The sequence below is a fragment of the Aquarana catesbeiana genome, linkage group LG04 (assembly GCF_042186555.1).
Source record: "Aquarana catesbeiana isolate 2022-GZ linkage group LG04, ASM4218655v1, whole genome shotgun sequence".
In the NCBI taxonomy this organism is placed as follows: domain Eukaryota; kingdom Metazoa; phylum Chordata; class Amphibia; order Anura; family Ranidae; genus Aquarana; species Aquarana catesbeiana.
Window position 1 is genome coordinate 118,158,922 of NC_133327.1, and position 16,345 is coordinate 118,175,266.

General features: G+C 40.9%; 1 protein-coding gene across 1 annotated transcript in view; it reads left to right on the plus strand.

Annotated features, from left to right (window-relative positions):
- Positions 1-16,084, plus strand: part of IL20RB (interleukin 20 receptor subunit beta) — a 62,957-nt gene extending 46,873 nt beyond the window's left edge. Inside the window, exons 4-7 of the mRNA XM_073625496.1 lie at positions 2,541-2,668; positions 4,399-4,549; positions 9,490-9,629; positions 13,297-16,084. Coding sequence (XP_073481597.1) covers positions 2,541-2,668; positions 4,399-4,549; positions 9,490-9,629; positions 13,297-13,401 — 524 coding nt within the window. The 3' untranslated portion in view covers positions 13,402-16,084. The remainder of the gene's footprint in view (positions 1-2,540; positions 2,669-4,398; positions 4,550-9,489; positions 9,630-13,296) is intronic.
- Positions 16,085-16,345: the final 261 nt, after the last annotated feature.

The following is a 16,345-nucleotide window of genomic DNA, read 5'->3' on the forward strand; positions in this document are numbered from 1 at the left end:
AACAATGTCCGGCCGTGTGTACAGGGCATTAGACTGCATCTTTGCTGTAACCTCAAGTTTCACAGCTTGGTGGTATGGACCTTTATTGCTGAGATAATAGGAAAATATGGATGAATTACAATAAGTTAGAAATTGTCTATTTTTGGTGATCTAGAACAATAGAATGCAGACACTACAGGGACCCTGAGGAAATGTTTTTTGTTAGGCGAGTATAAATGAATGATTTGCCCGTCTCCATCTATAACTCTTAAAACGTAAAATAAACACTTTTATTGTTGTGGTGACTGACCTATTTTTGAAGTATATAAAAACCTGTATTTCTTTATAATAAAGAGTTCCAGTTTGCATCTAAGCTAGTATCACCTAGTCTTGGGTGCTCAGCTTTAATACCTTGTTCCCATGTCCAGACTGGAGGAAGCTGTATATCTTGATGGAGGCACCCAAGCTGCGTGCTGGACGTTCCTTCACAGCTATGAACGGCAGCACCAGATTTTGCAATCTCTAGCTTTATTAAATCAACCCCCTAGTCTCAGAAGATTTGGAGTGAGATTTGGTGATGTCACTGCTGGAAGCAAAGCCCTGTCTCTACCAAAATGGCCACCTCCACACAGAGATACAGTGCAGAACAAGGAATGGTAAGTCAATAATGAGAAAAGATCAGCTGCAGGGAGACCACAGGAAAAGTGATTTAAAATTGCAAATAGAAAATATATACTGCACCTAAAAAAAGCATTACATGTTCAACGGCTGCCTTAAAAATCCAAATTTAAACTACATTTTTGGGCACAGCTTTCAAAGGTCCTCTGTAAAGGGAATCAATGTACATTTTATTATCTTTGGAGGCCACTAGGGTATCCCTGTGGTCCAACCCACCATACATGTGAGAACTTTCCAAAGTATAAAGTGAACATGGGATTGAATCATATGTCAGAGGTGCACTTGATTTTATTGATGTCACCGGGTCATATCAATGGGTGACACAAAGCGCCAGACAACACTTACCCTCAACAGTAACTCGCATCTGTTGCAATTACTTGCATGGTTGACATTGAATAGAAAGAACACAACCTGGCCATTTCTCCTTCATATCAGTCACTACAAAGCTGTCATAACAAACTAGACTGGCAACAAGGTGTCACCTTAACAATAACATACAATGGAAAATCTTTCCATACATAGGAAGCAGTATGTACAGGTTGCTAAGACACTCCCAGTCAGTTCAAACCACCCCTTCACATGTGCTCTCTGTCCCCGTCGTTGTGGCTCTGAGCTCAGTGATACTGTGATTTAGGAGATAGTGGACCACACATCTGCCTGGTATAAAATAATGTATGTTGCTTATGTATTCATAATAAATGTTTTTTCTATAAGGCTGGTTGCCTGAAGTCTGTGTTAAAATTGTAGCATGTTTGGTCAGCTTAAAGTCCAACTCCGGGAGATATTAAAAATGATCTCTTGCAGTGGGGATGTGCACTACAAGGGTTAATTGTTCCTTTGTTTAGGGGAGTGGCGAAACAGTTTTACTTACCTGATCTTCTGCTACCCCGGTAAATGGCGCACCCCATGCTTTGGCAGTGACCTGTCCCTTGGTGTCAACAAGTCCAATGCAGGGCTATGAACTCTGCTTTGTTCTTGATGACTTTGGGATTCTAGACTGCTGGAGCATGGAGGAAATTAAGCTTTAGGGACTGGCTAAGCAGCAGGGTGGAGCAGAAGGTTCGATAAGTAAATTTTCTTTTATTGTTCCCCTAGACCAGTGGTCTCCAAACTGCGGCTCGGAAGCCAGATGTGGGCCTTTGCTTGCTTTTATCTGGCCCTTGGGGCACTATTTCATCAACTGATACCAACAATGGGTAATAATAATTCCGCACCCACTGACATCAGTGAAAAGGCACAATTCCTCCTAATGACACCAACAATGGGGTACAATTCTTCCCAATGACACCATTAATTGGGTCGAATGACACCAACGATGGGGCACAGTTTCTTCCAATGACACCAACAATGGGGCACATTTCCTCCCAATAACACCAAAGATGGGGCACAATTCCTCCCAATGATACCAACAATTGGGCTAGATGACATCAACGATGGAGCACAGTTTTTTTCCCAATGACACCAATGATGGGGCACAATTTCTCTCATGGACACCAACAATGGGGCAGAATTCTTCCCACTGAAACCAAAGATGGGGCATTGTTTTTTCCCACTGTTATTGGTACCTTTTCTACTACCAATGGCCACAGTCCGTCTGACCCCCCCCTCCCAAAAGTCTGAAGGCCAGTCTGACAATAAACTGGCTCTTTGTTTAGAAAGTTTAGAGACCCCTGATCTAGACCCAAAGTAGCAAGAAACCACTTCAGTGCAGACACAGCCCCACTGCAAGGAATATTTTTTTAGTTGCCTGGAATTGCGGTTTAAGTCTTTGAAAGACTTAGATCAGCTTGCAATTTGCTAAAGTTTCTCATTGGTGATGATACAAGAGAAATGATTTGTGATTTGTGAATATATAGTAAATTGTTTTTTTCTTTTATTGATAGCGATCCTAATTCCTCCTAATATTACCCTTCAAGCTCATGGTCGTAACACTTTAACATTAAACATTGAAGACCTTGGAGAATCCTTCCAGTATTTTGTGTATTTCTGGGAAAAGGAAAAAGAAAACCCGGTGAGTACATACTGTATAGTCTAAACTGACTGATATAAAGACATAGGAGCTGGGTCAATTGTAGCTGTAAAGGTTTATGCACGCAGCCATTTTGTGATAGATTTCACACACTGTTCAAAGTGTGAACAGGGTGGTCTTGCACGGGAGCGTAGTTTTAAATCACTTGAAAACCTTAGGTGTAGGAGATATGCTCTAAAAAACATCAAGAAACTTTCCAGGGCATACCTCCTATGCCCTGATCCTCCCCTGCTGCCTACTCTTCCCTGCTGCTATTAAAGGCCATTCTTAACCATTAAACTGAGAGCTTGGAATTACTATGTAGTCCATAGCAGGAGCAACTGTCAAAATACAGCCATTCCTGACTAGAATGACACTTGCAGATAGTCTGCAAGTGTCAATGAATAATACACTATAAGAATGTATTATTACATTGTAATTACTATTTCATTCATAGCACGATCAATGTGGTGACCTTTGATCTGCCTATGACATCCACTTGTCAACAAAGGCATGGGTATAGTATCCTTGTAGTTAAAAGCGTAGCACTGGATACAGAGTATATTTATATAAGTCCTATGAGTAGTGTCCAGGAAGTCTTGGTCCATGTCTAAAAGAGGGCATCCTTCCAGATGAGCCTCTCTAACGTGCTGGAAATACCCAAAAAAGGACCTTTTATTTGTGGGCATCCATCCAGAAAGGTGTCCGTCTATAGTGTGCCCCCTCCTCCCTAGCAAGGCCTGGAGTACGCCAGCAGAGCAGCCACGTGGGTCTCTCTTGTCTGGTTGCCTCCTCCCTACATGCTACATACTATTGTATCATATACGTTAGAAAACCAATTTTAACCCTTAAGATCCTGAAGAAGCGCGCCTGTCGCGAAACATGTCGAGCAGGATTATGAACTGGACAGCATCTTCCCTCTAAGCAGTCATTATTGTCTATTTGGAAAAGGTATACACATAACTTCTCTAGACCATTCACAATAAAAAAGTGGTATTTTCTATTACAAAAATGCTTTAAAGCAGAATCAAAGTCCGCAATACTTACCTCTGCTTCAATGGTTGAAGGTCCCCCGCCGGCACGGGCATCTTTTCCTAAGCTTCTTTGGGTGCCTGTCTTTTGCCAAGAAAACAGTCATCCCAGCACACAGGCACTGAGTTGGAATGTAGACCGAGTTGCAAAGAACTATGAACAATCAAGTAGGTTTATTTTATTGCAGATGAGATATTGCATGTCTCTCCTCGAATAAAGAGGCTGCCTCCTCACGTTTTTTTTAGTTCCATTTTAAAGCAGAACTAAACCCGTTGATTTAACAGTTTCAAAAACAGTTAGACCCCTTTCATAACTGGGGCGTTTTTCAGGTGCTTTTGGGCTAAAAATAGCGCCTGTAAAGCATCTGAAAACGCCTCCCCTGCAGTCCCAGTGTGAGAGCCCGAGTGCTTTCACACTGGGGTGATGCGCTGGCAGGATGTTAGAAAAAGTCTTGTAAGCAGCATCTTTGGGGCAGTAAAGGAGCAGTCTATACACTGCTCCTACACCGCTCCTGCCCATTGAAATTAATGGGCACTGCTGCCAAAGCGTCTGCAAAGCGGTGCTTTTTAAATAGACTAAATAAATGAGAAAGTAAAACATTGCATTTGAGGGACAAAATGGGAAGGGTTACTTTGAATGTAATGTGCTCTGATTACACACCTAATATACATGTGTGGCTTATATACTGATTTGATTTGTAGGTGGTGAATATGAAGTTGAGTAGAAAGGTTACATCCACTTCCTTCGATCAGCTAGTGGGAGGGCGCGAGTACTGTGTGTCTGTGGTTGCATTGGCAATACCTATAAGCAAGAACAGCAGCAGGAGTGATTTAGCATGTGTTAAAGTACAAGGTAACATAATAGCTAAAAACTCTAAAAACACAATGCATTTATCTATTTTATACAAAATCTATAACTGTGTATTGTTAATTCTGGGAGAAAAACAGCTGGTGAACAGTTCATTACTGATGTACATACTTTTTGAAATCTTAGGCACCGTTTACACTTGTGCGACTCCAAAGTTGGCCAATGTTGGGTGCAACTTTGGAGTGCGACTCTGATGTGACTTTTACATGGTCTGGCACTCAAGTCGCGTCAGAGTAGTTCAGGAAACTTTTAAAAGTCGCTCCAACTTTAAGTCGCATAGATATGAGCAGGTTCCATTGAAATTAATGGACTGCGACTTGTCATGCGACTTTATGTGTCCAAAGTTGCACACATGTGAACGGAGGCTTTACTCCTTTTTGCATTTCTGTGAGATTGTGACATCTGTTTAGCAGGGCCCCTTTTATTAGTGGTATTGTGCATGATAAAAAACATTTTATTTTTTAGAAACATTTGAACATAAATGGCCAAATAAAGTACACATAGGGTTCTGGTTATAAAGATGTATTTTTCCTTATTTGATATGCTCAGCACCATAATGATCTCTACTAGTGATATTCCTCTTATGTAGATCCAAGTATGATATAAACATTAAGCGAATCTTGGATTGCTGTTCCTGCCCTTTGTAATCTATTGGCTCGCTGCCATGGTTGACAGGCAATAGGGCTCACTGGGTCTAAGCGGTGATCTTTCTTGTCCTTTTGTAGAGATCTGGAGGGAATGGTTCTAAAACCCCGCAGCCAATTCAGTGTCTGAAACCTATACCAGCAGCCTACCATGACCCAACCTAACCCAACTTTGAATGTTATACCTATCCAATCATAATATCTATACAATGAGATCTTGTAAAGTGGAGCCAGCAATAGCAATTGGCATCACCATAATGGCTGCATTAGCAGAACATAAAAATGATACACCGCACTTACTTTTCACTGTGTAGTTTTTTTTTCTTTTAATAAGCACCTAAAAAACCTGTGGTAGGCAGCCGTTAAAGTGGTTGTAAGGGCAGAAGGTTTTTTATCCTAATGCATTCTATGCATTAAGATAAAAAGCCTTCTGTGTATGGCAGCCCCCTTCAGCCCCCTAATACGTACCTGAGCCCCCTCTCGATCCAGCGATGTCCACGAATGCCTCAGTCTCTGGGACTCTCCCTCCTGATTGGCTGAGACACAGCAGTAGCGCCATTGGCTCCCGCTGCTGTCAATCAAACTCAGTTAGCCAATGAGGAGAGGGGGGGCAGGGCCAAACTGCAGCTCAGTGTCTAAACAAATTTAAGGCCACATGGTAAGGAAAAAGGAAGAGGGGCAGGAAGAATTTTCTTGGTACCATCAAAAGCATTGACAGTCACATAAAATCAGAAAAAACTTTATTATAATATATGAAAAAGAAAAAAAAATGTATTTGTAAAGACACACAATTGCAATACAATTAGATAAATGATAATATACCACATATAGTTTAGTTGGTGTGCACAGTTAGCCAATACTCACACTCGACATGTTTCATGGTTTGAAGCTCTTTCTCAGGAGCTCAAGAAATGGGAGGACAATAATCCTACAAAATAGAATATAGATACATACACACTTAGTAAAATGTGCAAAGACACTTGTTGAATGCAATTTTAACAGCTGCGGTAATCACCAGAGTGCTTAACCTGGTTATCAGATACATCACAGATGGGAAACCCAATTAATTCCCCCCTGGGCGAGTAAGGGAGCAGGCAAAGAAGCCACCAAGGGCAATGTGAATAGAATAGCATTGATTTTTTAGGGACTCATATCTTTTGGATACAGTTTACCCATCCTAGGCCTTGAATCTGCGCTTGGAATTCCCAATCAGCAGCCATTTTAAATTAATGGGTTCTCCCATTGATAATTATCTTATCTTATCTCTTATCTTACTATGTTACATCAGAAATATATATTTAGTATCATTTACCATTTAGTATCATCATAGTATATATGACATCAAATTAAATATTGCTATTATATTCAGGCTTCTTTGCCTGCTCCCACACTCGCCCAGGGGGGAATTTTGTGACCTCCAGTTAATTGGGTTTCCCATCTGCGGTGCATCTGATATCCAGGCACTCTGGTGCTTACCACAGCTGGTAAAATTGCATTCAACAATTGTCTTTGCACATTTTACTAATTGTATACTTGTATATCTATATTCTATTTTGTAGGATTATTGTCCTCCCATTTCCTGAACTCCTGAGGAAGCGGTTCAAACCGTGAAACATGTCGAGTATGAGTATTGTTTAACTGTGCACACCAACTAAACTATATGTTGTGCTTAATAGCATAGGCAAACACTATAGTTACAGTTAAGCCTCTATAATGGGTTAATTTTATCCTTGATCTTATTGTAATTGTGTATCTTTACATATACATTTTTTCTTTTTCATATATTATAATAAAGTTTTTTTTTCTGATTTTATGTGATTGTCAATGCTTTTGATGGTTCCAAGAAAATCCTTCCTTCCCCTCCTGCTTTTTCTTTGCCATATGGCAATAAATTCATAGTATTAGGTTGAAGGTAGGTTTGGAACAAGAGAATCTGGATGCCGCACACTGGATGAAGTTGAAAATTCTTCTTTATTGTAAAAATGGGATCAGCAAAAATACAGGACAATTAGGCAGATGGTACAGACACAGCTGACGCGTTTCGCCCTCTAGTTTGAGTGCTTACTCATAGCTGAGTAACACACACAATTTATTCACTCATTAGTCCCCTATTTCACATTTTGTTTTAACACAATTATTTTATCACATTTCCTTGCACATACACATCTTGTGTTTTTTGTCTTTTTGTTTGGTTTCACACACACATTCACACACATTTATTTACATATATATGTTTCATTCACTCATTTAAGCCATTCGTTGTTGTCTTAATGTCATATTCATAAGAGTCTTTTCTATTGGGTAACACACTGATTTGACAGCAGATGCCGAGATCCTATATAATTAGCTTTCAGCTGATATTCATTACAAGTGTAATTATACGGTCATGTGGCATCATTTATAAAGATATATAAGATAGTCATTCCCATTATCTGTCAGCTATGAGTAAGCACTCAAACTAGAGTGCGAAACGCGTCAGCTGTGTCTGTACCATCTGCCTGATTGTCCTGTATTTTTGATGATCCCATTTTTACAATAAAGAAGAATTTTCAACTTCATCCAGTGTGCGGCATCCAGATTCTCTTGTTCCAAACCTTGCTTCAATTTGCATTTAGCCAGCACCTGGGACTCCCCTCCTCTGAAGGATCTACTCAACACACACCTGGGAGCAAGTATACCTGAGCGGTGAACCACCTTCCCTGTTTTGTCTGCATTAGGTTGAAGGTACTTTTTCTATCAATACCTACAGGTGAGAGCACTTATATATATTTTGTGTCGGAATGGATACACAGAGCTGCGGCTTGGCTCTGGTTCCCCCATAGCAAACTGCTTGCTGTGGGGGCACTCAACAGGAGGGAGGGGTCAGGATCACAGAAGAGGGACCCAAGAAGAGGAGGATTCGGGCTGCTCTGTGCAAATCCACTGCAACATAGCAGGTAAGTATAATACGTTTGGTATTTTAATAGAAAAAAAAGGAGACTTTACAATCACTTTAACTCTAGAGATGTGCAGGCCGAAACAATTTGTTTTGCTTCAGATTCTTTCGTTAAGTCAATCATTTGGTTTCATCATATTCGTTATGTTAGAGTAATTCATTTTCGGAAATTTGTTTTGTATATTTGTTGTTCCGAATCAATTTGTATTTTCTGAAGTTATTTCAGAAGATTCTAATTAATTTGTTATGCTATTTTGGATGCTTCAAACATTAAGGCTCGGTTCCAACTGCTGAGACTCCAATGTCATGCGACTTCCAGTGCAACTCTGCATTGTGACTTTCACGCAAATTTAATTTGACTGATGTTTTGCGATTTGGCTTTGGCCAATTATAACAATACAGCGTGTGATATATATTTATTGAACTTAAAAAAAAACCTCTGAAGTTGCAAACAAATTGAACAAATGAATATTTTGTTGTTTTTATTATAATTTATTTCAGATTAGTTGAAATTCATTAGTATTGTGATTTGGAGATTTGGATACATTCGAATTTCTGAATAACGAAAACTTCATACAAATTTAGATATGTAACTCAATGAATCGCACATATCTAGTTAACTCTATGAAAAGATTACGGATTCTAATAAACACAAGTGAAGTGGCTGTACCAAGGGAATATGAGCCAGTGATCTCCAACGCCATGTTAACATTTAATGCCATCAAGTAAGATAAATAAAGCACATTACTGTGGAAGAACACCTGCAATGGTGAAAAACAATTAAGCACCATTTTCATCATGCATTTCCAGTGCTACTCACTATACTGACACAGATCTTACATATTTTGTAGAGGCAGTGGTAGAGACAACAGGTTTGGGAGGCATTGTGAGCATGGTGTCAGTAGCATTGCCTCACAACCACCAATCAGATTCAACCTATCTTGGAAATGGACAGCTGAAGGCTGAAAACTGAAATCTGAATGGTGGGTGTTGGGTAATGCTGACAACTCTAAACACTGGCACTGTGGGGTTGAATTACTAAAACTGGAGAGTGCGAAATCTGGTGCAGCTCTGCAGGTTTTTTTCTTTGTACAAGCTTTACTGAACAATATGAAGTTAGAAGCTGATTGGTTACCATGCACAGTTGCACCACATTTTGCACTCTCCAGTTTTAGTAAATCAACCCCATTGATACATCAGCCCCTAGTACTCAGTACACATTACAATTTGTTATGGTTTGTATATATTTTTTTAAAATTTTGATAAAAATTGATTTACTTTACAGTTAGTAAGATATATAATTTGCTATTATTTGTTCCAAATAATAATCCTTTTTTTTTCTATAGCACTTGAGCATAAAGGTTTGATTATTGGCCTCCTATCTGCATTCATGTTTGTTTTGGTGCCATTGGCGTTAGCAGTAAGAAGAGTTATCAGGGTGCTGCGGGACTCCTGCTGCCCACAAGTAGATATTCCTGATGTATTGGTAAGAAGACATCATTTAGTGTATTGTACTTACTTTATGCTGATTTTGCTGTCCAGCTTCAATGCTTTCAAGCAATGACCCAGAACAAAATCTCTGCCCTTCGTCTGACCTCACTTACTGCATACTTGTTCTGTGGTCAGTAACCCAGACTGTACTAAAAGAATGCATTGATATAAATAATATGGGTTGACATTACCATCATAATATGACGCCCCATCCATTCATGATCTGACCTTGCTAAGCCCCTGTCAATCTAATGTCACCAGCCACAGTGCCACCTAGTGACAGAAGAGAAAAGGTGCACCAATTCCAGAATTTAGGGAGGAATCAGTGGATTTTCTATCAATCAGCTAGGACAATTACTACCTGGCAAACTAAATTTGTTAGCAACCCTGTCTAAACACCAGGGTGCTACACTTCTTTTGTGTGAAATACCTGGTGTTCCTTCTTCTTTCCTATTTCAAACTCATCATGTTTGGCATGGAAGCACATCTCTCCCAGTGTGGTCAGTTTTCTTCTTTGTATTCCACTTGGGAGCACAACCTGCCTGTACCCCAATGGCTAGACTTGTGCTGGCATTCCCCCTGCACAGCTCTTCACTGGGAAGATTAGTGTCCAGCTGTTTCTCTGTCACATTTTGGCACCCCCTACAGTAGCCACCCCCACTGCCTCTCTAAGCCCTGAATGCAGCTGAGAACAGAGGCTGTCCGATCATTTATAAATTGCATACACACAAATGTTTTGCTGTCCATCTCTATTTTAAACTGAATGACTTGTTTTACAAGGTAAGGCTTCACATAAACGTTAAAGTTAAAGAAGAAGTACAGCCAAAGCTCGTTTGGCTGTACTTCCCCTGTAGATCACAGGAGTGCAGCACTCCTGTGACCTGTTTTCAGTAGACAGCGGGTTGAAGCCTGCTGTCAGCTGACGTCACAGAGCTGGTCCAAGCCGGACCTGCACCCAGCTCAGCCTCTCAGCGAGCCACAGAGAGGCTGAGCCAGTTGCTCCCACTCCCTCCACAGCCCAGTGCTCCAGTGAGTGAGGGGGAGGCCAAGCAGAGACTGACAGTCAGCAGCTATCTGCTCACGGAGCTGTGAGAACTGAGCAATCAGTGGTGTTAGATCGCTTAGTTCTCAGTGTTAGAGCCGGTGGGGGACAGATGCAGCATCAGACTGATTCTGCATCCAGCAAGGTACATATGATTCTACAAAAATAAATACATTCCCATACATCTCTTTAAGACTGGGTTCACATATGAGCATGCAGCAGCTCACAGCAGGAGTCTGGAGCATCCTCATTCACCGTTTCAGGTCCGATTTCAGCCCAAATTTTTGGCTGACTTAGGACCTGAAATGGACCAAAAGACGCACAGCGTTCCTGTGCAAATCGCACCGGAGCCGCTGCGGAGATATGTGAACCAGCTCCATAGAGAGCCGGTCACAATCTCTTGCTATTGCAAATTGGATGTGGGGAACTCGCATCCAATTTGCACTAGTGTGAACCCAGCCTAAATTCGGACCTGAAACGGACCAAAAGATACATATCGTTCCTGTGCAAATCGCACCAGAGCCAGTGTGGAGATATGTGAACTGGTTCCATAGAGAACCCGCATCCAATTCGCAATAGTGTGAACCCAACCTAAAAGTATTAACATAGCAGGTAGCTTTTTAGATGGAGATTGGCAATGGAGTACTTACCAACATATTAATCTCAGTCTCGTGGATAGTGTCACTCCTACTCATGGCCCACACTTGACATACCAACTTTCCCGGGTGATCACACTTAAACCACACCCACTTTCTGGTGCGGTCCAGTCTCTAAATATGCAGGAAATGCCTATGTGCAACTAACATCCCCTCAGCTATTACCTTTTTTTGAGTGAATGCTCAGTAACTCAAATATGGATGATGTGACAGAGCTCCGAGATGCAGAACTGTCTCAGGCCAATCTGCGACATTTGGCATCGATGCAATGGCTGTCCACAAATTTCTGCAGTAAATTTTTTTCTTTTAATTTTTTTTTATATTGAGTGTTTTGCAAACCTGTGCTTGAGGACTGTCATCTTTTATGGATATCTGAAGAGGTAGCTAAATCACACTGTACTCCTTTTGTGCATAATATGTATATCACTGGCAAAGAACAGTAGATATTATTTTTTCTTCATCATACTTACCTTGCTGGATGCAGCATCGGTCTGTCCCTTGCCGGCTCCAACACTGAGAACTGATCGATCAAACATTGCCGATCTCTCAGTTCTCAGGGCTCCCTGAGCAGAGAGCTTGTGACTGTCAGTCACCGGCTCTCTGCGCTGCCCCCCTCCCCTCGCTCACTAGAGTGCTGGGCTGTGGAGGGGGACGGGATCGGCTAGCTCTCTGAGAGGCTGAGCCAGGTTTTCGGGTGGACCGGCTCTGGGACATCAGCAGACAGCCGGTCACCGGGTCACAGGAGCGCAGAACGAACTACACTCCTGTGATCCACAATGTATTGTGGGAAGAAGAAGGGGTTTGGCTATTTTGACACTTTGTACCTTTGGTCAGCTATGACCAAGGGCCTGTCCCAGTGTCTTCTTTTTTTTATTACAATAAAGTTGTTATTGCAAGAGAAGAAATATTAACAGTTGTACACGGATAATAACATTTGTACAAATATTGTGTATAATAAAGGTTCAACAAAAAGCATAAAACAACAGTAGAGCCTTTGCTAGGTAGTATTTACTGAGATATAGGCTGGCCATGTATTATGTCAATTAGTGTTATAATTTTCCGTCCCAGTGTCTTCTAACCTAATGTGTGATAAATTGTTTTAGCAGAGACTTTGACTTGTTGACCACACTTTTGCTATGTACTTTTGGGTGTGATGGAGAGCTTCTACCCAGGAGCAGCTGGAACCTACCAAGCAAGCACCGAGCATGCATTCATATACTATGCTCTGTGCTGCAGGCAAACAAAATGATGATAACTGAGTGCTCTTGCACATGTCTACTGTCCACACAATTTGTTTTCTGTTACTAACTAACTCCTGGTTATTAGGTTGCACCCAATATTATATGGCAGTTGCATACTTACAAAGTTAGTAAGGCTGAATAAAGACACCAGTCCATCCAATTCAACCTGAGTGAGTGTGGGTGCGATTCTACAATTATCCCTATTTATTTAAGGTACCCATATAGTGGCATTAATTTACGAAGCGCTCCACACATACATTGCACACTCACATCGGTCCCTACCCTCAAGGAGTCCACAATCCAAGGTCCCCAACTCACATTCATATACTAGGGACAATTTTGGACAGAAGCCAATTAACCTACCAGCATGTCTTTGGAGTGTGGGAGGAAACCGGAGTACCCAGAGGAAACCCACGCAGGCACAGGGAGAACATGCAAACTCCAGGCAGGTAGTGTCGTGGTTGGGATTCAAAAAGCTAGGCAAGAGTGGTACCCACTACACCACTGTGCCACCAGTTGTTGCCTTAAAATGAACCTGATCTAATTCTAACAACAGTTAAAATGCAAGTGCCTTGTGTTGGACTTCTGGTACATGTTTGCATTTTGCACACTTTAAAATGACTAGTGTTTTCTTTTATTTACATAGATGGACCTAATTACAATTTCTTTTAGTATCTAAGTATGATGTTTTACTTATAACACTCTTCATGATTGCCTTTGTAGAATGGACCCTACACTGGTCGTGGAATGGCTAGCAATTTTTACGTAGGTCAAGAAAAATGTGAATCATTGAACACTGTTGAGCTTCATGATCTTATCACCTCCTAGGAGAAATGTACAGATAAATGTGAGATATCCCGATGACCTTTCATAACACAGAGAACACTACTAGGAGTCTATAAAAGCTTCAGTGCTCATTTGTCAATAACATGAATAACAGAAAAGAAGACACAGCGACTGTCCTGGAAAATCTACAGTTCTAAAGAACGTTGGAGAAAAGAATTGTATTGGGCTCAAATAAAGTGTGAAATTGACATCAAGAAAAACTGATAATGGCAGAAACCTTTGGTTGGTTTTCAAGCAGAGACAAATAGGGACTACAATTCCCTAGTTATGAATTCTTAAAAATTACAACTTTTATCTTACTGTATGTACAGTGGACCAGAGGACGCCGTGATTTCTCTAAAATGGGTTTTATTCATGGACTTAATATGTTCCTTTTGCAACTGGATTTTCACCAGTTTCAAAGCTGGTAGTGTACATATGCAGTTTAATCAGACCTAGATTGCACCGAAGTTGACTAAGGTAACAAAGGGAGTGATTATAATTTTCATCCCAGTTCTTATATTGTGCTGCTGGCTGTTCTATTAGCCGAATGCTGGTGGATACTATTGAACTATTCTTTTTGAATGGTCCTGGATCTGAGCTGAATAAGCCCAGGTCCATGTGTTTCCTGATTCAAGCAGCACCCTTTACATGTGCAGACAACAGCCTTGATTGCATGTATTGGAGTGTGAGAGGGTAGACACTACATTGAGACATGAGCAGTGTTAATTTCGTCGACTAAAACATTTTAGTCGACTAACTTAATACCATTTTAGTCGACTAAAATACGACTAAAACTAAAAGAATTGAGAGGACTAAAATTTGACTAAAACTAAAATGGGACTAAAACTAAAATGCCATTTTAGTCAAAAGACTAATGCCGCGTACACACGGGTGGACTAATCGCCTGGACTGGTCCGATAGATTTTCCAGCAGACTTTCGACGGACTTTTGACGGACTTCTGACGGACTTTCTAACGAACGGACTTGCCTACACACGATCACACCAAAGTCCGACGGATTCGTACGTGATGACGTACGACCGGACTAAAATAAGGAAGTTGATAGCCAGTAGCCAATAGCTGCCCTAGCATCATTTTTTGTCCGTCGGACTAGCATACAGACAAGCGGATTTCTGGGTCCGGTGGAGTTACGACGTAAAAATTTGAAGCATGTTCCAAATCTAAAGTCCGTCAGATTTGCGACTGGAAAAGTCCGCTGAAGGTCCGGTGAAGCCCACACAAGATCGGATTGTCCGCCGGATTTGGTCCATCGGCGTCCGTCAGACCAGTCCAGTTGAAAAGTCTGACCGTGTGTACGCCCCATAAGACTAAAACTAATTTAAAATTTGACGTCAAAATTAACACTGGTCTGTAGTGCATGTTCATACCTCAATAACATAAATAATAACATATTCAATTTTTCACTCCAGCAGTATATAATGAGTTTGGAAATTGTAGAGAAATGCTTAACAATTTAACTACACCCATTCTATTTTAGATGACTAAAATGAGTTTTAGTCGATTAAAATGATTTTAGTCTACTAAAATGTTCTGGAGATTTAGTCGACTAAATACGACTAAAACTAAAACTAAAACAATTACAGAAGACTAAAATGGGACTAAAACTAAAATGCCATTTTAGTCCTAAGACTTATGCCCTGTACACATGACCGTTTTTCCCGTTTTCCCGAGTTCCGTCAGAATTCCGCCCAAGCTGTCTTGCATACACACGGTCACACCAAATTCCGACCGTCCAGAACACGGTGACGTACAACACATACGACAAGACTAGAAAACGAATGTTCAATAGCCAGTAGCCAATAGCTTCCATCTCAGACTTGCTTCAGAGCATGCTTCGTTTTTGGTACGTCGGAACAGCATACAGACGATCGGTTTTCCCGATAGGAATTGGTTCCCCCGGAAAAATTTAGAACATGTTCTCTTTCTAGGTCCATCAGAATTTTCGGCGTAAAAAGTCCGATGGGGCATACACATGATCGAAATATACGATGAAAAGCTTCCGTCTGACTTTTTCTGTTGGACATTCCGCTCGTGTGTACACGGCATAAGACTAAAACTAAATTTGCTGCCAAAATTAACACAGGTCATGAGATAAGAGACTGCAGGCCTAGCTTGGGGGCTCTATGGGAAAATCCTGAGAGTGGTTTCCCTGTATTTAATAACGCTCAGTTTGACATACACTGAGTGGACTTTCTTACTTTCGCATTGTATCACCTTTCCTGTATACATGTACAGTTAACTGATGTATTTGTGGCCTGGAGGTCTACTTTAAGTAGCTCCTGGCTAAATAAACACAAAGAATTTATCTGGTTGCCTGACATGAGTTACATAGTTACATAGTAGGTGAGGTTGAAAAAAGACACAAGTCCATCAAGTCCAACCTATGTGTGTGATTATGTGTCAGTATTTCATTGTATATCCCTGTATGTTGCGGTCGTTCAGGTGCTTATCTAATAGTTTCTTGAAACTATCGATGCCCCCTGCTGAGACCACCGCCTGTGGAAGGGAATTCCACATCCTTGCCGCTCTTACAGGACAGTTTTGATGAGGAAATCAAACTATACACTGACCAATGATGACTACAGATACAGTATGTCCTGTGTGGTCTGTAAAAGAGATGTTAAATTAAGTTGCATTTTATAAATAAATTATTTCAGAAATTTTTTGTTTGTGAGCATTGTCGTACAATTACCAGTCTACTTGGTAACAGAGTTCTTGGAAATTTAGTATATGTTTGGCACATTTTATATAAGTTCAACTATTTATTGCAAGGGTCGTTTACTGTTTAACCTGCAGTTGGGCTTTAAGGTGGCTGCATTTTTTATCTCTTCCCTTTTATTTCAGGTTAAGAAATGTACGGAGCTGGAATGAAATATAAGCGCAGGGCATACATGGTGGGGTGGAAGGAATGACCATACTGCAAG